Raw genomic sequence first — 23,704 nt, forward strand, 5'->3', positions numbered from 1 at the left:
TCATTGATATTTCTCTCTCTCTCTCCCCCTCTCCCTTCCTCTCTGAAATCAATAAAAATATGTTTTAAAAAATGAAGACAAAAACCCCCCACTTACATTTTGTATGCAAACAAACCAAACAGTTTAATAACAGGGGCAGAGGGGGAATAAGCAACATGAAATAAAGACCAAGCGCATCTGCCGAGGTGTTTCTGTCTGTCTGGTGTGCCAACGGGAATGTCCGCTTTCAGGGCTGCTGCTCAGGGACGGGGAGCTGAGAACGCCGATGGTCACGGAACCGAAAGGAGCACGACACCCACTCAGCTTCTCCAGCCACCAAAGCCCTGGACAGACCTGCAAAGAAGGGCGGGAGGCAGGTCAGCTTCCGGCACGCTACTGCCTGTGCGCCAAGTCCAGGCCCTGAATTTTCACTGTCATCCAATTCTCCACCAAAGCAGAGTGAGGATCACAAAATAAGGCTACTGGGCCTGGAACCCAGTCCTCCTTCCAGGCTCTGCTGACCGGAAGGCCCCTCCCTCTCTTGCACATGGCCCTGGACAAGGCTCGACCTGGCACCTCCTGCCACATCCCTGCCAAGATGGGCAAATCCACAAAAGCCCAAACCTGCTGCAGAGCCCCATGCTTCCAGGATAAGCTTTTAAACAGGAAGAGTGTACACACAGAGCAAACTGAGTGGTCCAGTATTTTCCCAGGCCACACACTCTTCCATCCTATTTAATGACTCAAAACTGGAGATACTTACGAGTTCGATGATCCAAAGCTGAATCCTGGAAAAGATGGACAGGGGGAAGTTAAAACACACATACACTCGGAAGACCAAGGTGGACCCTCGGCCAGACCCCCTCCCTTCACCCCCACGGAACGCCTCCTGCAGGCCGGGCAGGAAGGTGGGCTGGCTCATGTCCCCAGGGCTCCTCCCTCCTCCCCGCCGGGGTGGCCAGAGGGTCTCTGGTCGGGCCCTTCATGTAGCCCCACTGTGACACACAGATCCATTTTGTTAGGAAAGTGTGCTTTCTCTCTATTCCCGCCCACTTGCTTCCTCCTCTCCGTGAGGCCAGAGAAGCAGGCCCGGGGGTCTGGGCCTGGCTCTGCGGCTCACTGCTGGGCAAGGGGCTCCTGGAGTTTTGTGTCTTATCTGTACAAGAGTAAGGGCGCCGGCTTCTGAGCCGCAGTGTGTGGCACAGACAGAAGCAGAGCATGGACGCTCCAGTCCTGAAGCAGCAGGGCGTTAACGAAATGAAAGGCATTTCGTGAATAAGGTCTCTACACCTTATTGTTTGTTTGCTGGCTTGGATTTCTGAACGAGTATCTAGTGAGATGATTATTATCTTGTGTTCTCAAATCTTGAGAAATATTTAGTAAAAAATGACACAATGTTAAAAGTCTACTTTAGACCTAGAAAACAACGTTCTGAAAACCAAAAGCCCCCACACCCTGCCCTTCAAGTACTTCCAGCTTTGACAACACAACGCCGAAAGCCAGGCAAACCGCTCATCTCTTTGGCGAGGGCTATCTGCTGTCTGCCTACCTCCTGTGCCCGATCCGAAGCCGGAGAAGCCCCCGCTCTGGGTCCCGAAGCCCGAAGTCTGCTGGGACAGCGACCCAAAGGTGGGCGCGTTCTGACCAGCGAGGGTGCCAAAGGACGTGGTGCTGCTGTTGCTGCCAAACCTGGGCCAGGGAGGAACCGACAGTCAGCGCCAGCTGCCCCTGCGACCGAGCCTCAGGCAGCCTCGTGGTCTCAGGCTGCAGGACACACGAATCGAGGGCGCGTGCTTGGTGTGAACCAGCAGCCAGAGCCCAGAGCAAGCACCTCTGCTTCGGGGAACAATGACAGGCCCACGAGGTGCAATCCAGCTTGTCCAGTGAGGCCTGTGCCCGTCTGGACACTGCAGGTCGCTTGGAAATAAAGCAGTACTACATATTTTGCTCTGTCTTCAATAATTCTTCAATTTTATTCCACCATTTTAGCATTTCCCATTTATCGACATCCCCCGCCCCATTTACTCGCCTACTCCCTGGACCTTGACCCTGTCTGCTTCTCACGCCGAGGTGAGGTGTCACCTACACGCACGAGCAGCGCGGCCGTCCTCACCGCCCACTCCCGCCGCCGAGAGGGCCTCTCTCAAACAGCAGCGAGGATGCCTCTGATGTCCGCGGGACCAGAGACCAGGGCCCGCACCAAGGGCACGGCCATGGCTCCTCGGGGATGTCACACTGGAAACCTTCAGCCGGCCCCCGTTAGCCCTGCTCCACACGGTGGCTCGGCCTGAGCTTGTGGGGTCCCTGGGTCCCCTCCCTGGGGGCTTACCCGAATCCTCCTGCGCTGGCAGCCGCAGTACCCTCTCCGAACACTTTGCCTCCCGTCGAGCCCAGAGGGCTTGTAAAGGCTGGGGCTGAACCGAATGCTGGCACCCCTCCAAACCCAGGGGATCCCCCAAAAGTAGGAGGGCTGCCAAACACTGGAGCAGCACCGAAGCCACCTGAGCAAAACAGAGGCAAACAAACAGAACAGGGAGAAAGGAGGAGACAGGAAGAGAAGACAATGAGCAGTGAGAAACCAAATCAAAAGAGGAAGAAAAAAGGGAAAATACGTTAGAATCCAAACACAAAGATCTCCAGCAAAGGGCAACACCCCTTCTAGCAGCAAAATACCAATTAAACCCAAAGCAAACCCAGCCACCAAGTCGCCTCCCTCCAGCTTGAGCAGAGGGCTGGGGTCTGCTCGGGAGAGCTCCCTGGACCCCCCTATTTGCCTTGAGCTCCCCGGTCCCTCCCAGAGCTAAGCTGGGTCTGTCAGCTCCAAGTCTTGTCAAATCAGATCGACACCCGGAACCAACATGGCGCATTTCCGGTCCCTTCCTGCTGGGTGCACTGTGTGGAGACTCCTCATGGTGAAACGGTCCTCAGAAACTTCAATGCCTCCCCGCGGCCAGAGATGACAGACAGGTTATCACTCAGCACCGCAGGCGAGGCACAGCCTCGGACGCTCGAGTCCCTCTCGGGGAGAACGAATGGGCGACAGCCGAGGTGAGCGGCTCGGCGCTGGTGCTCAGCCAGGCCTTTTATTTATTTACGGCTAATGGCTCTCCCGTCTCTCACCACTGTCCTTCTCTCTGTGTGTCCAGGGAATTTTTGAAATGCTTCCTCTCTGGGGTCAGGAACTATCCCCCATAAAGCAGCACCCGCATTGCTTCCCGGGAGGAGGGCTGCCGCACGACAGTGGTCAGTGTCCAGCTGTGCTCACACGGCCAGCCGGCCCAGCAGAGTGAGCGGCTAAGCGTCCGCGCAGGGCCCCCTTCACAGGCCCGGTCTGTGCTCATGGAACACAGGCTGGCGGGCGGCCACCCACAGAAAAGGGTCGGGCGTGCCCGGGTGGCCGCTGGGCTGGCCGAGATGCCAGCAGGCGGGAAGAGGACTGTCCTTCCCCGACTGTCCTTTCTGCCCGGGCAGGGTCCCCAATCCCCGAGACACTGTTGAAATCCTTCTTGGCTATCCAGAGACCCTCAGTGAGAGTCTGCTGAATGAAATGAACAAAATAGTACAAGAAACATGCCTTAAGGGGGAATATTTCTTAAAATGAGTATTGACCTGGAGCCACACGCTGAAGGGAATGATGGCGGCCGAGGCGCAAGCAGCCGGAGGGGACCTGGCTTCTTCCCGCCTCTTTCAGAAAGTGAAGCCCACAGCGCATCTGCCGAGAGGGTCAGCCTGGCCTGAATCCCACCACAAGCCTCCGCCCCTGGAGCGGGAGGGCCGGCCAGCTGCAGGTCTAGTTCGCTGTTCTTTCCGCCGTTATTTGCCGGTGGACCATTTGTAGTGGCTGCTCCACTGAGAAGAACTTTTTGCTAAGGCTCACGTTTGGGTTAACATCCTGACTTTTAAAACCTTGAGTGAAATTCCAAGCTATGCTAATGGGCACTGTTGGGTTTCAAATATAATAGACTGGAAAAGAAAAAGCGCTAAAAACCCTGCCGCTGAATTATTTAGGACTGACCACAGATCCAGTTACACTCTCTTCCCAGACACACGCTGGGGGCTGGGTCTAGTGCCTTGCACTCCATATTATGCTGGCTTCTTGGTGGAAGGGGAGTGAAAAATGAGAAGTCACAATGATACAGAAAGTAAACTGCAGGGGGAGAGGAGGAGATGAACACACACCAGCACAAGCGCACACACTTCCCCACGCCCGGGTCACGGCTAAGTGCGCCAGGAAGAGAACAGTCATCCTGGTCTTATTTCTGAAGATCGACTCGCGGGGTTTGATTTTATTAGATGCCTTATTTTCACGATTTTCTTCCCCTGAAGAAACAGAAATGTACTAATAATCAATGACACTGAAATATCTGGTTTACTGACGGCCCTTCACATGCCAGCTACTGTAGAACAGTCTGCTTTAATCCACCCCAAAAACCTGGAATCCCTATTTCACAGGTGAGCAAACTGAGGCTGTGAAGACATGCCCCGTGTCTGAGTCTAACCAGCAGGTAAATGGTGCAGCTGGGACTAGAACAAGGCTGAGTGACTCAAAGACCACCTAGCATCTAACCAGTATGTGCGCCCCCCTCCCCCCACTGCCACTAACCCAGCAACTCTGGCACAGGTGCAGCGGGGTGAGCCCCATGGACTGGGGTGGCAGCCCGGTCATTTTCAGCCTGTCCCTCCTGTCCCCACCCCCAGTATCTCCAGCAGCATAGTTCCGAATGCAATCGTTCGGCGGGAGGATGGGCACTTTTGGAATTTTTCAGAGATGCCTTCAAACCAGCAGTCAAGGAAGGCTGGCCCCTTGGCAGAAAGCAGCCTCGCTGATGTTCGGAGGCACCTCTCCTACGGAAGCAGCTCCCTGAAACTGATGCAGCTCCCGAAGTCCCGAAGCAGGAGAGCAGGCTTTCCCACCCGCACTTTCCCTTCCTGGTCACGCGCTCATTCAGCTCATGTATTTGCCTGGTGGCTTTCTCTGTTCCAGTCCTCGAACTAGGTGGTTTCATGGGGCAAAAAATCAAGTAGAAAAAGATATTCTGAAAGGGAGGTACATTTTCTTTAAGATTGAAAAATTAAAAGCATCAGATTCTCCAATCAACAACCTGATCCCAGAATAAGAGACAATATATAAGAAAAACATACCAAAGAAAACATTATCAGGTTCCCTAAAAAAACAGTCTTGATAATTAATGAACTAAAATTTCTTAGTCAAATAGTATTTGCCTGGTTAATGAGAAATGAATTTGTAGCCCTTTCATTTTTAAATCATTCACTGCCGGGAAGGTTGGGGCAAAATAGAGCTGCAATGCCCATTTCTTGTCCATCTTAAATTCTAGGAAAAGAGCATCCAAAACTGGCCACCAGGCAAACCTGCCGGGCCACAGGCCTGAGGAAAGGTGCACAGAGCAATATGGAAACCACAGCGACTGTGCTCCAAGCGGTGGATTCCAGATGCTAAAGGGGGCGGTCCTGAGTCACAGGCACCTACACATCTGGTCCCCAGGTGGGATCCCGAGCCACCTACACATCTGGTCCCCAGGTGGGATCCCGAGCCACCTACACATCTGGTCCCCAGGTGGGACCTTCTCCTGGCACTGGCGGAATTTCAATCTCCCACACATCCGAGTGAGGGAGTGTCCTGCCGCTCAGCCCTGGGAGCCTGCCTGAAGGAACCGCTTTCTCAGCGAACATTCCTCCTTTGCCTTGTGCCTTAAAACAAATCCTTTCACACAACGTCCATGCAACAGGGGCAGGAAGGCAGACCCATGCAGATCCCAGAAACAGAAATGGGACAGAAGAGGCAGCTGACAGAAACGAAATATGTTTTTGTGTCTAAATATACAATGTTCTTTAAAAATTTTAACTGTGAATGCAATGCATGATTATAAAAAGTCACCATTCACAAATGTCTACTGTAAAAGTAATGCTGGGATAAGAAGTAGTGCTGGCAATGTTCTTTATTCTTGATTACATGGGTATTTTCCAACTGTGAAAATTAACTCATGATATGTGCATATTTGATATTGTATATGTACATGTACTGTATATCTAATGTACTTGTTTATTATACTCAATTAAAAACAAAAAACAAGTGACTGGGAAAGAAGGCAAAATGATACGGACAGAAGTTAAATAGTCTGTTCCCCCTGCGACAGGCAATGGGCACCAAGCAAATGAGCGACTCAGGACACTTTCATGTTTACATTTTAGTGATCACTTTCTTATGTGTTCCCTTACTTTGGTCAACCTGCACTTGCTAAATGTTTAAGTTTTCTTCCCCAAGAAGACTCTAAGTTCTCTTAAGGGTTACAGAATATGCATTCTGTGCTGTTTAACATTTCTCAGGAGACCTAGAACAGTGTGAGGAACATAGTAGATGCTCAATAAAAATACAAATAAAGTGGGAGTCACTTCATCCACGCGCCAATCCTACTCCCTCGAGAACCTCTCCAGAGAGCTCCCTCCTTCCAGCATCTCTGCATCTGAGCTCATACGACGCACCCTCAGCAGGCAGGACCGCAGTACCTGTCTTATTTGGAGAGGAGAACCCGAAGCCTTGGGATGCCACGCTTCCTCCTCCAGCGCTGAAGGTGCCAGCAGGTTTCTGCTCTCCAAACGACGAGCTGGCAAAGCCACCAAATGTCTTGGCCCCACTGTTTCCGAATAGGTTAGAGGTATCTGACGAAATGAAAGAATGAGGGAGGTCAGAGGGAGGAGAATGTCCTCAATTACTTCTCAACAGAGAAGGAAGGAACCTCAGCTGGGTGTTTTGGGAGAAGGGAGAAGTGACCAGGAAGAGCAATGGACGCCTTCTCCGATTTGCATGGGTCTTGAAGGCCAGATTTCATTACGTGGGTGTCCAGGCTCAGAATTTCCCGACTCAGTTCTCAGGCACAGAAACTCATCTGTGCTCCCGCAGGTCCTGGCCCGCCCGCCCATGGGGACCAACGGCGCAGCCTCACGCCAGAATGCTATGTGAGCACATCCACACCAAGCACATGGCTCCAGCGCAGCTTTCACTGTCAAGTCTGGCACGCTGGCTGCTGCCCAGTCTGCTCAGAGAACAGCAGACAAACAAAACCTCCGGGGCTCCGTCTGATCTGACGGGAGCCAGGGATGTTCTGAGACCGGAAAAGAGGCAGCAAGACTTCCAGTCTGATTTTCTCTTTCTCAGAAGTTCAACTAAGTTCCAGATGCCTATCTAGTGGGTCACTCCTTCAAATACACATCGAGTCTGCTCCAACAATGAAAGGAAACTAACTACTAAAACCAAGATGGGTGAGAAGTATTTGTTCGTTTCCCCACCACATATAGATGGGTGTTTTATTAAAATGAGTTTGTAGCCCTAGCCGGTTTGGCTCAGTGAATAGAGAGCATTGGCCTGCAGACCAAAGGGTCCCAGGTTCTATTCTGGTCAAGGGCATGTACCTCGGTTACAGGCTCCTCCCCTTCCTGGGCTCTGGTTGGAACTTGTGCAGGAGGGAACCGATTGATGTGTTTCTCTCGATCAATGGGAAAAATATTCTCGGGTGAGGATTAGTAATAATAATAATAATAATAATAATAATGATAATAATCTATATATATAAAAGCCAAGTGACCCAAACGGCAGAACGGCCGGACAATATGATGCACACTGCGGTGGCCAACCGGCTGGATGGGGTCCCTATCGGCAACCCCCAACCTCCCGCGGCCCCTCCCCCTGGCTGGTCCCTCCCCCGATCAACCCCCCATCAGGGGCGGGGCCAGCCGACATCCTGCGCCCCCCACCCCCCACCGCTGGCCCACCTCCCACATCCCCTCCCTGCTGCCGCCGGCCGGCCCTGATCGGCTCCCATTGGGATGGGACGGCCGGCCGGCCCTGATCGGCTCCCATTGGGATGGGACGGCCAGACCCCACCTGTGCAAAAATTCGTGCACCAGGCCTCTAGTAAAAAATAAAATGAGTTTGTACCCACAGAAGGCAGGGAGAGGCTATCCTGAAATGAGGTTGATGCCCAAAGGCAGAGGCATAAATAGGCTGCAATGACAAGCTCTGGTGGGTAAAGGAGAGCCAAGTCTATGCCCCCATGTGAGAAGTACAAACAGCGTCATGATGCCAGGCTTCCCCCAATCAGGAGCTCAGTGAAGGTGATGGAAGGGAGGGGGTGGAGAGCAGTCCTTCACACTCAAAGTCAGCTGCCTAAAGAGGCAGTCCACCACTAACCTGTCAACCTAAGGCCCTCATCTCGCTCTGCTGCTGATCCCACCGTGTGAGATTGGACTGTTAATGCTTCAATTAAAAGGAAGTGAGCAGCCTTACCTCAGGGAAACGGCCAGCTCAAATTTCCAGGCACCGATAACAGAGCCTCAGGCCACATGGTCACTGGCTCTCTGAAACTGCTGCTGACAGTTTGAGAGCTGGGTCCTGACAGTGGGAGTGTTGACCCTCTCGGGGGTTCAAGGGTTATTTATCCCCTGCGGAAGTCCCCTCGAACAGTCTGGTCCTTCCCGTGATGAGCTAACGGGAGGTCACCTTTGACTCCTTCAATGGCAGTCCATTTGACACTGGAGACGAAAACAGGCGTCTCAGTCATTCCTCTAACTTGGTGTTTCAAGAACAGAGGACTGCAATTTCCCACCTTTGTGCTAACGATGCAAAATTTCAAACAGCAAACAAATACACATGCAAGGTTGGGCTAGATCTCCTCTTGGAGAAACTCCAAACACAGAGTGAAATGACTTTACTGGGACAATGCTGGGAGGCCAGAGAGCATTCAGATATATTTGGGCTTTTTTTTGTTGTTGATCTTCACCCGAGGATATTTTTCCATTGAATTTTAGAGAGAATGGAAGAGAGAAGGAGAAACAGAGAGAAACATCGATGTGAGAGAAACACATCAGTTGGTTGCCTCCTGCAGGAGCCCTGACCAGGGCCCCAGGCCAGGAAGAAGCCTGCAACCAAGGTACATGCCCTTGACTGGAATCGAACCCGGGACTCTTTGGTCCGCAGGCTGATGCTCTATCCACTGAGCCAAACCAGCAAGGGCGTGTTTGGGCTTCTTTATCCCTTATCTTCTTAAGACTCCTTCGTCTTTAAGTTGTTTGTAGCATATTATAATGGAACAAGCACGAGTTCTGCATTCAGATCTGGCTTGAGTACCTCATAGCTATGATGCTGGGCAAGGACTGACTTTTCCTGCGCCCCCGTCCCGCACACAGAAAACGGGGAAAGCAGCTGTGAACACGCAGAGCTGCGGTGAGGAGTTAATGAGGTGGGTGTGTAGGGCACCTTGTCTGGCACATGAGATCCTCAGGCAGCACAACTTCCCGTCTCTGACTCTTCCTCCGGCCACACCCAGTCATGGTCAATACAGTAAGACAGAGTACGTCAGCTGCGGAACACGAATCCCTCCCATTTTGCGAAGATAACGAGAACACAACCCGCACGTTGTAGCAGCTGTCATTTGCAGTCTCCAAAGAAGCCCGGTGTAGGGAATTTTCGGGAATTATTTGAGCTGCTCTGACACAAAGCGGCAGAACCATCATCTGCTGCTGTTTCTGTGGCCTACGTGTCTCTCCGCTGTCTCCTATGGCTCCCAAATTAGAGTCTCTAGTTCTTGAAAATGTGGTAGAGACTCTCCTGGTTGTTGGGACAGCGTTTCCCTGTAAGGTTCCTGTGAGGAAGCTAGCCAGTAAGAACACTGGTCTCCGCGGAACCACTGGACGACCAGCTGGAGGGGAGAGGCAGGTGAGGGGAAAGCAGTGCAGGTGAAATGGGCGTCTGCTCTGAGCCCCGCCCCCACTGCGGGCACACCGATCCTCACTGGTCTCTGATTTGGCAAAAATACTAGCATCACCTAACATCATCATGTCAGTATCATCGCAGGGACCAGGCCCCGTCCACTCGGCAGGGCTCCGGGCACTCACGAGGACAACACGCACTGAGAAAGGGACTGGAGAAGCGCCTGCCCAGGACACTGTTCAGGGTATTTTCTTCAGAGACAGGTGTCCAGGGAGCTTTGTGCGCCCAACAGATTCTCATCAGCTTCTTCATCCTCACAGGAGCCTCCCAGGCCCCTGGACAGAAAGAAAGGTGCTGGGGACGGCGCCATCCATGTCCTCAGACATACTCGGGAGGCAGTCGGTCCTCACAGGCAACAAGCCACGTGGGTGGACGGAAATGACCCCAGGGTTCAGCGTGCCCCGGTCCTGTCTCTGGGGAAGACGGGAAGAAGCCTGTACAGAGCGGGGCCTCGGCATGCGGTGCTCACAGCTCGTCGTTCTCAGTCATCGCGCATTCCGGTCTCTCCTGAGGGCTGACCCTAGTGTCACACAGGGAACTGTTGGAAGCTCGATGTGTGCTCAGATACTGTGTCTGCACGGGGAATGTGTGATGCCAGGAGCAACGAGCACACCTGGGAGGGCTGACGTCACACTGCCAGGCCAGCCAGAGCCCAGGAGGCAACGTGCTGGAGGAGAGCCTGGAAACACATCTAGACTGAACTCTGACTCTGCCACTGCTACTCCCTAAGTCCGCATCCAAAATGGAGACGGCCACATCTAAAAGTACTGTTGTAAGAAGTGACCAGACCAGAGACACAGTAGGTGATCAATAAAGGTCACTTCCCTTCTGCTCCATGTCTCGTCAAGGAACAGAACACGAGGGCCCCAGGATTCCGACAGGGAGAGGCACTGCGGGCTCCTGTGACCCTGAGGCCACGCTGCCCACAGGAAGGGACTTACATTCACCCTTAAAGGACGGGCAGGTTCAGGTGCGTGGAGGGAGTAGCAGGGAGAATGTGTTGGGGGAACTGAATCAAAGTCAGAAAACTATATTGGGGCTCTGCCCGGAGAGCTCAGTTAATTAGAGCGTCATCTGATATCCTAAGGTTATGGGTTTGATCCCCCATCAGGGCACATATAAGAAGCAACCAATGAATGCATGAATAAGTGGAACAACAAATGTTTTTCTCTCAAAAAAAAATCACTTATTTATTTATTTTTTTTAAGAAAAAAGAAAAGCATGTTGGAGCCAGCTCAAGGGGCCCTGCAGTTAAGCCAAAGGAGCTGGGTTTTATGCTATTGTCGGCGGGATGCTGCCAAAGGTTGGAGTAGGGATCGTGGCAAAATAAGAGCGTAATCTTAAGCCACTCTCTCTGGTAAGGATTTCCAGACCCCAGTGGGGAGACTGGAAGCAGGGGCGTTTGGAGACTACTGTAATACCTGCGGCGATGGGGAACACGCCCCACAATGACAGAGGCCGAAGGAAAGAGAAAGGGCTGTTTGAGAGGCAGGACCTGGACCGCCGTCCACAGCCCAGGGAGGAAGCGGTGCTCAGGAGTGTCTAGTGCTGCAGTCGCCCAAGGAGAGAGGCTGCCCAGGTGGCCTGCAGCAGCTTCCTTAGTTCTGGGGCCTCTGATCCTGTACTTGGTCCTCGGGGCGACAGAGGCTCCTGTCCCTATCACCATCCAATCCCACACTTGGTTTTTAAAAGCAAAAAAAAGTTAAGTCGTTCCTGTACCCTTTCAGATGCACTTAAACTTCCCTGAGGCATACAAGTAAACTGCTGGGTAACAACTGCCCGCGTTCAGATGAAGACCAGCAGGTGTCTGGTGCTAAGAACAGATGCGCTTATTTTAAACCAGAATTACAGAATTAGAAACAAGGCGTGCCGGTGAACAACAGGCTGGGGAGCCACCGTCCAGGTTGCACTGTAAACAAACACTCCCTGCTGTCGCTGAGCGTGGAGCTGGGAGAGAGTGCACAGCGGGCTCTCCTGAGCCGGCCCAGCCCCCAGGGAGAAGGCAATCCTTTGACAGGTAAGAGCTGTGGCATTAAGAGATGAATCAGCCAGAAGGAAAGGAATTTTTACAAGGATATGACCTGCCTACATTTTAATGCAATAGGCTAGTAACACAATCCCACAGGAGATAACCTGCCTAGAGGGTAAACCCACATTTCTAACCAGCATGTTACCAAGGGCCTGTTCTGTGCCAGAGGCTGTTTGGCACGTTGTGTAAGATGTAGCTGAATTCCAGACCTGCCACTTTCTGGCTTTGTGACCAAAAAAACCCCGGCAGGTGTGGCTCAGTGCTTGAGTGTCGACCTATGAACCAGGAGGTCAAGGTTCAATTCCTGGTCAGGGCACATGCCCGGGCTGAGGGCTTGATCCCTAGTGGGGAGTATACAGGAGGCAGCCAATCAATGATTCTCTCTCATCATTGATGTTTCTGTCTCCCTCTCCCTTCCTCTCTGAAATCAGTGAAAATATATTTAAAAAACAAAACCCAAAACAAAGAAATCACTGAGCCGCCCTGAGCTTGTTCTGATTGGGAAAGGGAGAGTGCTGTGCGAGGACCGTGCTTTCGTCTGTGCAGGGGGCCCTGAGCTCTGCTGACAGCTGGGAAGGGGGAAACACCCGCGTGTGGCTCTGGTTCCGACCACCGCTTCTGAGCAAGCTAGTTTTATCTGTCTTGCAAGTCAGGATTCTGTGTACGAGTTCATCTGCAGAATCAGTTTTTGAAAGCTACTAGACTCGATTTCTAAAAGCTCTTCATTCTAGGATTCTAAACTCTTCCTGGCAGACTGCAGGCTGCAGAGTCAAACCTCCAATGACATAATGTTACCGATGAAAAGGTACGGTACGTGTCTCTTGACCGTGATCTCTCTTTTTACACTACCAGTCGGACAGCGACCTCAAAATAACAGATCTGGGACTCCAGGGGGCTCGGGAGTTTTGTTTTAGCTACAGGAGCTGGTGGCACTGAGGACGTTCTGTTCTGTCCATGGGGCACGCGCTCCCGGTTCAGAGGAGCCTTCTGTATGGCACATTGCATGAGCGAAGCTAAGACAAAGAAGACAGGTTCCCAACCTCCCCTCTCAGCCCCATCAGCAGCAGGAGATATATATATATATATATTCAAACAAATAAATTTCTTTCATTTCCAACCATGAAGAGACAGATCAATAAAGTGCTTTAACAATGAGGTGGAGAAGGAAGTGCCAGCAGAAAGATGCGGCTTCACTTGAAATAAGACAAAGAAGCAACGAAGGCTTCCACTGTCAAGCGACACTTCTGACAGCAGCTGGGTTGAGAGTCAATTCAGAGTGTGACACAAATGAAGACCCTGACGTGCCCTGCCCCCAGCATACCCAGTGTGCTCGGCCGCTTGCACTAGGCCTGCACGCATCCATCCCAAGTCATTTCAATCTAATTCAATTCAACCCTCTCCCTGCAGCTCTGATGTCTTTCCGTGATTATATAGGACATGTCATTAAAAAAATAAAAATAAAACCCAAAATCCAACAGATCACACTGCCTTGGGGTAGATATTTTACACTTGATCTTAGGTCAAAGGCCAAGAAGCCATGGGGGTAAGGTATTTTAAAAGGCCCTTCTAGACCTTTCTGTCCTATACTTGTCAGCGAAGCATTGATAACACCATGAGGATGGCACTGGCATTTGGGGTGGCGGGGTTGGGAGAACTTTCTTCACTTACTTGGGGTGGCTGTGGATCCGAAGCCCCCGCTGGCTGAGCTGAATGGGTTTTTGTTGGCTGCGTCCTGGCTGGGTTTCCCTCCAAGGCCACTGAAGAAACCTCCCCCTCTTCCAGCGCCGCCAGACCCGAACACGCTGCCACTGGAGGACGGCGACTGCTGAAAAATAACGGGCAGGAAGCAGGCAGGGTGAGAGGTCACCGAGCGGCAGGCCACATCCGCGGGCAGGAGGCGCTCACAGCCGGCATGACGGAAGAGCAGCAGAGGTCTGATTAGTTCTGGTGCGGATGCTCTCGCACCACAGAGAAGCTGGGCTCTGGCACAGGGCCTTCCTGCACATCAAAGTGCTCAGCTAGCCCACACTCGCAGGCCCCTGAAAACATGACTTATGGTGGGTGGGAACTTTAATTTTTCTCTCTATATTTACTGGTTGATTTCAGAGAGAGGAAGGGAGAGGGAGAGAGAGACAGAAACATCAATGATCAGAGAGAATCACTGGTCGGCTGCCTCCTGCAGGCCCCGCACTAGGGATGGAGCTCACAACCTGGGCATGTGCCCTGACCGGGAATCAAATTATAACCTCTTGGTTCATAGGTCGACACTCAACCACTGAGCCACGCTGGGTGGGAACTTTAAAGGTCTCTGCCCTGCTGCCTGCGGTCTCTGCTGACACGATGCCAGAGGCAGGAACACCACCCCCGAGAGTTCCCCCACGTGAAAAGGTGTGGAAACATTTCTAGGCTATCCTGGGCACCTTATTTCGATTCCTCTCATGTTTGGCTGAACTCATCAGCAACTGCTGCTCAGTGGCTACGCTGTCTTTTCTCTCAGTTTGAGCACTTGTATTTCATAATGACTTTCCCAGTGCTGCAGGGACAGGCTTAAATTAGCTCCATTGTTGAAATGACGACCATAGCTGAATTCTGTCCAAGTGCGCAGATCCTGCACGCGAGGACACAAACTTAGGGTGCGCTGACTCAAAGCTGTGTCAGGCACCGCACTTCATTTCTGTCTGGAAATTGGTTCTAGAAGGACCAGTGCCAGATCTGAGGGACCATTAATATTAGAGCTAGGTGTGAGATGACCCCCTTGGCTGATAATGTAGAATACGATGCGCTTTTAGAACTGGGTTGCTTGTCTCAGAACCTTGCAGGGGCCCCTCCCAAGCAGGGTGGATGGTGCACAAGCCCCCCTTACGAAATAAGGGCAATAAACTACTCTTCCTCGCTCATTCATTCCCTTGGCATTTCGAGTGAATGGACAGTTATTACATCCTCATAATTGGGTTAGAGAGAATCCAATGGATTTTAATTGCTAAAAATAATTGCTTTTAAAACTTTAAATTATGGAAACTCTCAAACACATACAAAAATCAGACAGAAGAGTATGCTGAACCCTCCACATACCCATCACCCAGCTTCAACAATGAACGCAGAGCCACCTGAGTTTTCCCTATGCCTCCTTTTACTTCCCCTCATCCTTCATTAGTATGAAGAAAACCCGATATCATTTCATCTACTGATTTTCCTACATAAATCTGTGAAACATAAACCATAACCATAATACCATTATCATGTCTAAAAAGCGAACAATTCCTTTATATCATGAAGTAGGGAGTTAGTGTTCAAGATCCAGCCTCAAATGCGCAAAGAAAAGAATCCAACCTGAATCTCATCAGGCCCCAGACCCAGCACCACTCCACAGGCCGCAGCAGAGGGCAGAGGAGCAGGGGCTGGAGGCTCTGCTTGGGGAAGAGCAGCAACCAGACCACAGGGGACTCGAGGACACAGACCTGCTTCGTCAACCACTGAATTATGAGGAAAAAAATCAAAGGGAAAGAGACTTACGAGACCTATAAACCAATCTCAATGTGGGGACATGATGTGAATCTAATTCGAAGAAACAAATATGAGACATTCATGAGAATTCTTCAGGAAGACATTTCCAAACCGTTTTTCCTGATTTGCTGCCCTGATTTATTCTTTTCGTAGTCTTTCAAACAACCTGAAATTAACGTGTTAATAAATAAAGGCCGAATCCCTCTATGAAACAGGCACCTGGGCCTGTCTTACACGGAATTCCTGGTGACTGGTAATCCGGCCAGCTGTGGTTCTATATCTACTTGCTAAGCACTGTCACTGCAACAATACTAACTCTTCTGATCCACGATCACGGGATATTCTTCCACTTCCTTATATCATCGTGAATGCCGTTAAACAACGTTTTATAATATTCAGAATAGGTTTTGCACTTCTTTTGTTGAATTTATTTTTAAATATTTTAATTTTTGATGCTATTGGAAATGGAATTTTCTTAATTTTCAGATGGTCCTATGCAAGCATATGGAAAATCACTGATTTTTATATATTGATCCTGTGTCCTACACACTCACTGAGCCCACTTATGGTCCGAACAGTTTTGCACTGGATCCCTTAGGATTTCCCCAGCGCATGATCTGCAATGGCTCCCTGCTGCCTTTCCAATCGGGATGCCTGTGAGGTCCTCCTCTTGCCCAGCTGACCTGCTGGAACCAGCATATTCTCCTGAGGGTCACCCAGCTGCCGCACGCACAGTCCTTCCCGCTCTGCAGCTGGGCGCTCCGCGGAGAGGACCAGTGCTACTGCCTCCGGGGGCGGAGCAGCTGGGCTGTCCCCATAACAAAGCTGCCGCGGACACTCTTCTACAGGCCTTCTTGTGAACATGCATCTTCTTTCCTTTGGGTAAAGGCCTAGGACTGGATGGCTACACCGTAACAGCAGTGTGCATTTAACTGGCGAAGGACTTGCCAGGCGACTCCAGTGACGGCGCGGTGTCACCCTCGCACAGCAATGCATTCGGAGAGCTAGCTGCTCTAGCGCCCTTCCGCACGCGACTGTTTATTCTGAAATTTCAATCATTCTAGCGGGTGTGAGGGAGTGTCGCACTGTGGGTTTCATTTGCTTTCTCTGATGACGAACAGTGCTGAGCTAGTTAGTGTTCACGTGCTTATGGGCCACTCACATACCCTCTTTTGTAAAGTATCTGTCCAAGTATTTTGTTTATTTTTAAAACTGGGCTGTCTTTTTATTTTTGACTTATAGTTCTTTACACATGGGTGGGGCAAAAGTAATATTACAGTTGTGAGTACGTGAAAGTTCACTCTTGCGTTATTTATTAATTAGTGTATTATTTTCCGTATGGAAAACTGTAACCCTACTATATTTTCTTCCTGTCTGTGCCCTGCCTTTTCCTTTTTATGGCAAGTTTTTTTGTTTGTTTGTTTTAATTTTTTTTTTAAAATATATTTTATTGATTTTTTACAGAGAAGAAGGGAGAGGGATAGAGAGCCAGGAACATCGATGAGACAGATCAATCAGCTGCCTCCTGCACGCCCCCCCAGTGGGGATGTGCCCGCAACCAAGGTACATGCCCTTGACTGGAATCGAACCCGGGACCCCTGAGTCCGCAGGCCGACGCTCCATCCACCGAGCCAAACCGGTTCGGCATATGGCAAGTTTTTTGATGAGCATTAGTTTGTAATTCTATTGAAGTCCAGTTTTTCCATTTTCTTCTTTTATGGTTAGTGTGTTCTGTGATCTAAGAAATTTTTGTCTACCTCATGGCTTCTCACATGGCGCTGCTGACATCTGGGCTGGGTAATTCCTTGTTCTGGAGGCTGTGGGGTGTTGAGCAGCATCGCTAGATGCCAGGAGACTCCCCCACTCATGAGCACCAAACATGCCCAGACACTGTGCTTGTGAACTTCCCCTGGGGGCGAGCTGGTGCTGCTGGAGAGCCACTGGCCTACTCCGAGGTTGCAAAGGCACTGCTGCTACGGTTGTCATACATTTCGTATCTCGTCAAAGCCACACAATCCATTGTTTCCCTATATGTCCTCTTTTTCTTTAGCTGCTTTCAAATTTAAAAATTGTTTTTCAGACGCTTAACTATGATGTGTCTAGGTGTGGTTTTCTGGTACTTATTCTGTTTGGGATTCACAGTTTCTTAGATTTGTGGATTCCTATTTTTCAAAAAATTTGGAAAAGATTGGCCATAGTTTCTTCAAATATTTTTTTTTCTGTCCCATTCTGTCTTCTCTTCTCTGGGACTCTGATTACAGACACATTGGACTGCCTGATACTGTTGCCTCTATGTTCTTTTTTTTCTCTTCCAGTCTCTCTGAGCTTCATGCTAGATCATTTCTGTTGACATGTCTTCAAATGCCCTGTTCTTCTGTGGTAGTCACTCTGCTGTTAACCTGCCTAATCACATATTTCAGGTACTAGATGTAAACTTCAGATACAGACCACTGCTTTCTATGCCCTTTGCTGAGATTCCTAATCAAACATCCCTTTATTTTCTTGCAAATCCTGGAGTATAACAGCTATTTTAAAGTCTTTGCCTGATAGTCCCAATTGTCTGGATCATCGATAGTTTATTTCTTGCTATTTCCAAAATGACTCCCTTTTTGTTTTTGCTCCTTCATAAGTTTCAGTTATTTGGGGGAAGGGGCGGTATACTGATCTTGTACATAAAAGACACAGTGTGTGGTGACTGAAGAACACCTCATGCTTTTTCTGGAGAGAGGGAGCCCTCCTTTTCCTCTGTACCCTCAAGTGAGGAGGCAATCATTCGGACTCACTAAGCCCCTGTCTTGGCTCAGGGCTTAGGCCAGCCGTGGGCAAACTATGGCCCACGGGCCGGATCCCGCCCGTTTAAAATGAATAAAACTCTTGAAAAAAAAGACCGTACCCTTTTATGTAATGATGTTTACTTTGAATTTATATTAGTTCACACAAACACTCCATCCATGCTTTTGTTCCGGCCCTCCGGTCCAGTTTAAGAACCCATTGTGGCCCTCGAGTCAAAAAGTTTGCCCACCCCTGGCTTAGGTTCTGGGTCTTATTCTGCGTTGAGCCTGGGGCCAGGAGGCAGCTGGGCTGCAGCATTTGGGCTCAACAGTTCCAGGCAAAGGAGAGTACAGGGCTGCAAGTTCTTTTGTTTTTCAGTCCTACCCTGACTTCCTTTTTCTCAGCAGAAGTGGGGGAGGGTGGACAGGGAGATTTTACTCAAAAAATTACTGTTGTCCCTGCACATCTTTCGGACCCTAATTTGTTTCTTTAAAACAAAACAATTTTATTGGGATATAATTCATATACCTCAAAACTCACTGATTTCAAGTACATAATTCGATGGTTTTGACAAAAAATATATATAACATAAAACTTGCCATTTTAACCACGTTGAAGTATACAACTCAAGTGGCATTAATTAGTCACAATGCTGTACAACCATCACCATGACTTATTTCCAACATTTTCTCATCACAACCATAATTCTGTAACCATTAAGTAGTAACTCCCCTACTCCCTCCTCCCCTGGCCATTGGTAATCTCTAGTCTAATTTCTGGTTCTATAAATTTACCTATTCTTTTTCTGTTTAGAAAATAATTTTTTAGCTCCTTTATGTTTATTTTTTATTGTGGTAAACACAGATATTATAAAACTTACCACTTTAAGAGTACAACTCATTGGCACTAAGTCCAATCAGTGTTGTGCAACCATCACCACTATCCATTTCTAGAAATTTTTCATCATCTCAAACAGAAATTCTATACTCCTAACAATAATTCTCCATTTATGTAGTCATTTTAAGTGATTACGTTTTAATTAACTGATCCTAAATATGTCATATAAGTCAAATCCTATACCATTTGTTCTTTTAGAAGGGGCTTATTTTAATTGGTATCACGCAGTCAAGGTCTACCACATGTAATATGAATCAGACCTGCATTCCTTTTGGAGGCTGAGTAATATTCCATTGTCTATGTGTCGTCTGATTGTTTATCCAGTCATCTGTTGATGGACACTTGGGTGGCTTTTGCCTTCTGGCCAGTGCGGAGTCCCTGCCCTCAGTGCCTCTGGGTACCAACAGTCTGTGCTCTCGAGTCCGGCTCCTGCACCCACTTTGTTTCGTACAGGAGCGCTACTTGTCTTTACTGCTCTCCAGCCTCCACAGTATGAACACACCAGTGACTCTACCCATTCTCCAGCAAGAAGCATGGGGGCTGTTTCCTAGGTGTAGCACTTATGAATACACTCTGAGTACTCTAACCACATGCTCTGAACAAGGGCACTCATTCCCATCGGCTCCACACCTAGAAGTGGATTTGCTGGTCCAACAGGGATTTTGTGTATCTAATCTTGATACTACCAGGCGGTTTTCAAAGGGTAATTTACCCCATGTTAGCAACACGTGGGTGCTCCTGGTCATTCTCCGCCTTCACCAACACTGGGTATTGTCAGCCCTGTCCATTTTAGCCATGTTGGTGGCGGTATAGTTGTCTTTTCTTTTTGATTTGTACTGTTTATATGTTCTGAATACAATTATTCTTTTGGTCCTATATGCTACAATTTTCCTGGTTCATGGCTTGTTTTATACTAAAATTAAGAAAGTTGTCATTTTAATGAGGTCAGATTTTCCTTCTGCCTAATTTTCTTTAGAATTTCCTTGAAGCCTTCTAGGCATAGATTCTCTCAGTATCTGTCTGAAAAAATGCTTTGATTCCATGACATCCTATAAAGATATTTTTTGCTAGGTAGACTGTCTTTGGCTTTGTCACAGCCGAGAAGTGAGCTGTCAGTCCAACTCCTTTGAAAGTAACCTGTCTTTTTGTCTCTGAGTATTTTTAACATTTCCGTAATTCTGCAGCTTAACTATGATAGATCTTGGAATCAATTTTCTTTTATACATTCTGGCTGGCATTTGTCTGACTTCTGAATCTGTGGCTTACTGTTTTCAAATTTCTGTCTTTTTCTCTTCTAATATCACCATGTATTTGTTTCCTCTTCCTTCAGATTAAATGTATTTTGGATTTCCTCTTTTAGGATTTTTACTTTCTTTTGCATCTTCCATTTTCCTTTGTTCTCCATGAAGCAGACCAGATAACTTAATCTGACTTACCTTCTAGTTCAAGGGTCAGTCAGCTATAGTCCCAGGCCAAATCCAATCTGCTGTGTTTTTGTAAATGAAGCTTTACGGAAACATATCATGCCCTCGAAGTCTAAATGTTTACTACCTGGTGCTTCACAGAAGTTTGCTGACCCCTGGTCTCGTATATGACTGTTCTCTTCACCTGGGTCTAATCTGTTGGTATTAAATTTTACTTGTTATATTTTTCTGTAAGTTCTATTTGGTTCTTTTTCAAAGCTGCTATGACACTTCTTGCAATTTCCTATTCTTTATTGGTACTTTCAAGTTTGTCTTGCATTTCTTTTAAACATGTAAAACACAGCTGTTTTACAGTCTACGAAGTCTTTGCAAATGTATGTCCGACGTTTATTCTTGATCATAATTCCTTGCTTCCCTTTATGACTAATTTAGGCATGGAAATCAGTGTCCTTAGAAGTTATTTGATATGAGGAGAATATAACTAATAACAGTGTGACAAGTTTATGTGGTAACAGATGGTTTCTAGACTCAGTGTGGTGAGCACATTGTAAGACAGACAAACGCTGAATCACTATGTTGTAACTGTACCTGAAACTAATATAATACTGTATGCTAACTGTGCTTTAATAAATTTAATGATTTGAGGCTGAGAGTAAAGTTACTTTTCTTCAGTGTCTGCTGCTCTGCCAGGCACCTGCAGACACCACCCTCCCAGGACCACGCCAGGCCACCCGCATGCTGAGGCCTTTCACTTTGTGCAGAGCTTGGTTAGTGATTTCTGCTCCTGTACCCTTCCCAGTTATTAAAATAGGAAATTCAAATTATAGTAGTAAATGCTCTCAGGGCAAAACTGGGTTCTGGGCTCCACTCACTTCCAGAGGTGCCCTTTTTCTTTTAACGTGGCAAAACACCCTGTCAGCTTATCAGTGCTTTAAAAACTGTGGTTTCACCCAGTATTTTAGCTGTTTTCCGTGGGAGCGTGATTTGAATGCTCTAACCGCCATCACCAGAAACCGGAGCTTAGAGGTTTCACTTCTCTCTGCCAAGGATCCCTGACTGGAGCAAGGACTCCGTCTTCAAAGGAAGACAACAATACAGAAAATCTCTTACTGAAGATGTACAAAAACAAAGAATGTGCCTACCACTTGATGAACTATGGATAATACAACCCCCTTCAGAAAGTCACAGTCATTTCCAATCGGTCCGAGTGCCTTTCCTCAGAAGGCCTCCTGATGCGGGTGCAGTGATCTAAAAGCAGCAGCCTTGCTGGGTCCTCAGTGTCCTCACCTGTCATGTGAGGACAGTAACAGCATGTGCCTTCAGAAGTACTAATGACCACAGGAGTCACTTGTATAAAGCCCAGCACAGATAACCACTAGCTGTACAAACTGAAATAGCTTAGGTCACCAAAAGGAGCATGTTTTCCTTCTTTTTGTTTAAGTAACCATTTGAAAAGGTAACAACTGTTCTGAGGTCAATGACCTTAAAAAATACACACAAAAAACCAAAAATCAAGGCCAAGGAGCGGGTTTAATCCATGGCCCTCGTTTGCCAACCCTTGGCCTAACAGAGCAGGTGGAAGACGGATGGAAATCAGGCAATGTGCTTTCAAAGAAGGATGAAAACTGTGGTGATTCTCTTGAATCAGAGGCTGAGACTTCTGTGTCCCTAAATGAGCTAAGAAGGCGGGGCTTGAGAAGCACACAGGCTGCTTCCTGGGGTTAGGTGGGCAACACAGACTGACTACAGTACATGCAGGGACGAGGACGGGTTGGGTGTAGTTGACATGAAAGGAGTGAACATGCATATTTACCTGGCCAAACACTGTCCCACTAGTATTGGCTGCTTGACCAAACAAAGAACCAGCATTACTGGACCCAAAACCTGTAAAAGAAAAAGAAAAAAAAAGTTTAAATTGGAAGTCTTTTACAACATCAAAGTGGTGCTTTGTTTTGTTTTTTAGAATGGCTTTTAGGTATGCTAAGATAACCAATAATAAATCAACCCATGAATAAAATCTGGCTTCCTATCTAGGAAATGAAGAAACTGATTTGTAAATAAGGATCTTTTTGCTTTGCTAACACTTTACAATAGTATAAATTCCAAAGTCCCAAGGGCTGAATCCTGCCCTGAATACTGAACCCCAGGGGGTAGGCACCAAGAAGGTACCCTCAGAGCAGCTATTCCCTAGACTTCACTGCCAACAAGTCTTCCCAATGACTGAACGTCATGAACATTTCTGCTCCCTGGTTTCCTCCAACCTCAAAGACCAGATTCATCCCGGGCAGTTTATCTTTCTTCGGAGTGGCACAACATGGTTGGGGGCTGGGCTGAGCAGGGCCTGGGAGGATCAGGCAACGCTATATGTTATCACAAGCACCCTGTAAGGAGTAGAGTACAGGAGTTCCATTCTCATTTCTGTCCTTGGTCGAGGCGGGGAGCTCAGGCAGTCTCCCTTCCTGCCCGGGGTGGAGGGACTGCCCAGGGACCAATCCGTAGCTACTGTGTGAAAGAAGATTTCTTCAGAGGTTTGTGATCAGATCATGATGAGGTAGTTTGATCATAGTGTGTGTGAGGGACTCTCAAGTGTTGACTGAACAAAGGATGCGCTAGAGATAGTGTTAAACACCGACTCCCTCTGAGACTCACAGGGCCTCTTCCCTGCCCATCTCTAGGCCACATTATCACATTTCCCATCACTCCCATCGGCCACCTGGCCTCTTCACAGGACATCAGGTGGGTTTTAAAACTGTCTTTCACACTGTGTCCTTGTAGCCAAATGTAGTGGGAGATCAGCAGACATTTGTTGAAGAAAGACAAGAAAAGATTTCCTTTCTAAAATACAGGAACCATTTTCAAATCAATTATCGCCAAAGGAATGAGTTAGCAGTTCCTGCCCACCAAGAAATCAACAATCCTTGTCTCCCCCCCCCCCCCCCCCCGCCCCCAGCCTACTCCAGGAAGAACTGCCTTTCGTAAGATAACTATCAGAAGCTTAGGAAAAGATTTTCAAATTGGTCTGCCTATTACTAACTTTTAGAAGTAAAAGGAGCTGCTAAAATTAGACAAGCAATAGGGAGGATTATGTTTTACTTTTAAATATTTTAAGATTTGGGTTTTTTAAAAAAATTACAACTTTGAAAACAGAAAAGACCAAACTTTTCAAATGTCGGTATCTGCCCTCTGGCGGGAAGACTGAGTGGAGGAAGCAGACGGCTGGCAGGGCGTGGCCTGGGAGGAGTGCAGTGCTGGTCTGCAAGCACTCACTGCAGGGATCGGTCTGCCTACCGCCTGACAGTTTGGGCATAATAACCT

The 23,704-nt window shown here is 48.5% G+C and overlaps 1 protein-coding gene across 10 annotated transcripts in view; it reads right to left on the reverse strand.

The window, feature by feature from the left end:
* Positions 1 to 92: 92 nt before the first annotated feature.
* Positions 93 to 23,704, reverse strand: part of NUP214 (nucleoporin 214) — an 82,914-nt gene continuing 59,302 nt past the window's right edge. For 3 of the 10 annotated variants that reach the window (XM_036329315.1, XM_036329313.1, XM_036329320.1), the window contains 8 exons: positions 22,203 to 22,273; positions 13,461 to 13,617; positions 6,505 to 6,657; positions 4,159 to 4,299; positions 2,309 to 2,480; positions 1,529 to 1,668; positions 743 to 767; positions 156 to 333 (listed from right to left, as the gene is read on the reverse strand). In XM_036329315.1, coding sequence (XP_036185208.1) covers positions 300 to 333; positions 743 to 767; positions 1,529 to 1,668; positions 2,309 to 2,480; positions 4,159 to 4,299; positions 6,505 to 6,657; positions 13,461 to 13,617; positions 22,203 to 22,273 — 893 coding nt within the window. In that variant the 3' untranslated portion in view covers positions 156 to 299. Of the gene's footprint in view, positions 334 to 742; positions 768 to 1,528; positions 1,669 to 2,308; positions 2,481 to 4,158; positions 4,300 to 6,504; positions 6,658 to 13,460; positions 13,618 to 22,202; positions 22,274 to 23,704 lie in introns of those variants that run through there. The other 7 variants (XM_036329321.1, XM_036329316.1, XM_036329314.1 and 4 more) reach the window with 6 other exon arrangements.

This window comes from Myotis myotis, unplaced genomic scaffold (genome assembly GCF_014108235.1).
Source record: "Myotis myotis isolate mMyoMyo1 unplaced genomic scaffold, mMyoMyo1.p scaffold_m19_p_12, whole genome shotgun sequence".
Classification (NCBI taxonomy): Eukaryota; Metazoa; Chordata; class Mammalia; order Chiroptera; family Vespertilionidae; genus Myotis; species Myotis myotis.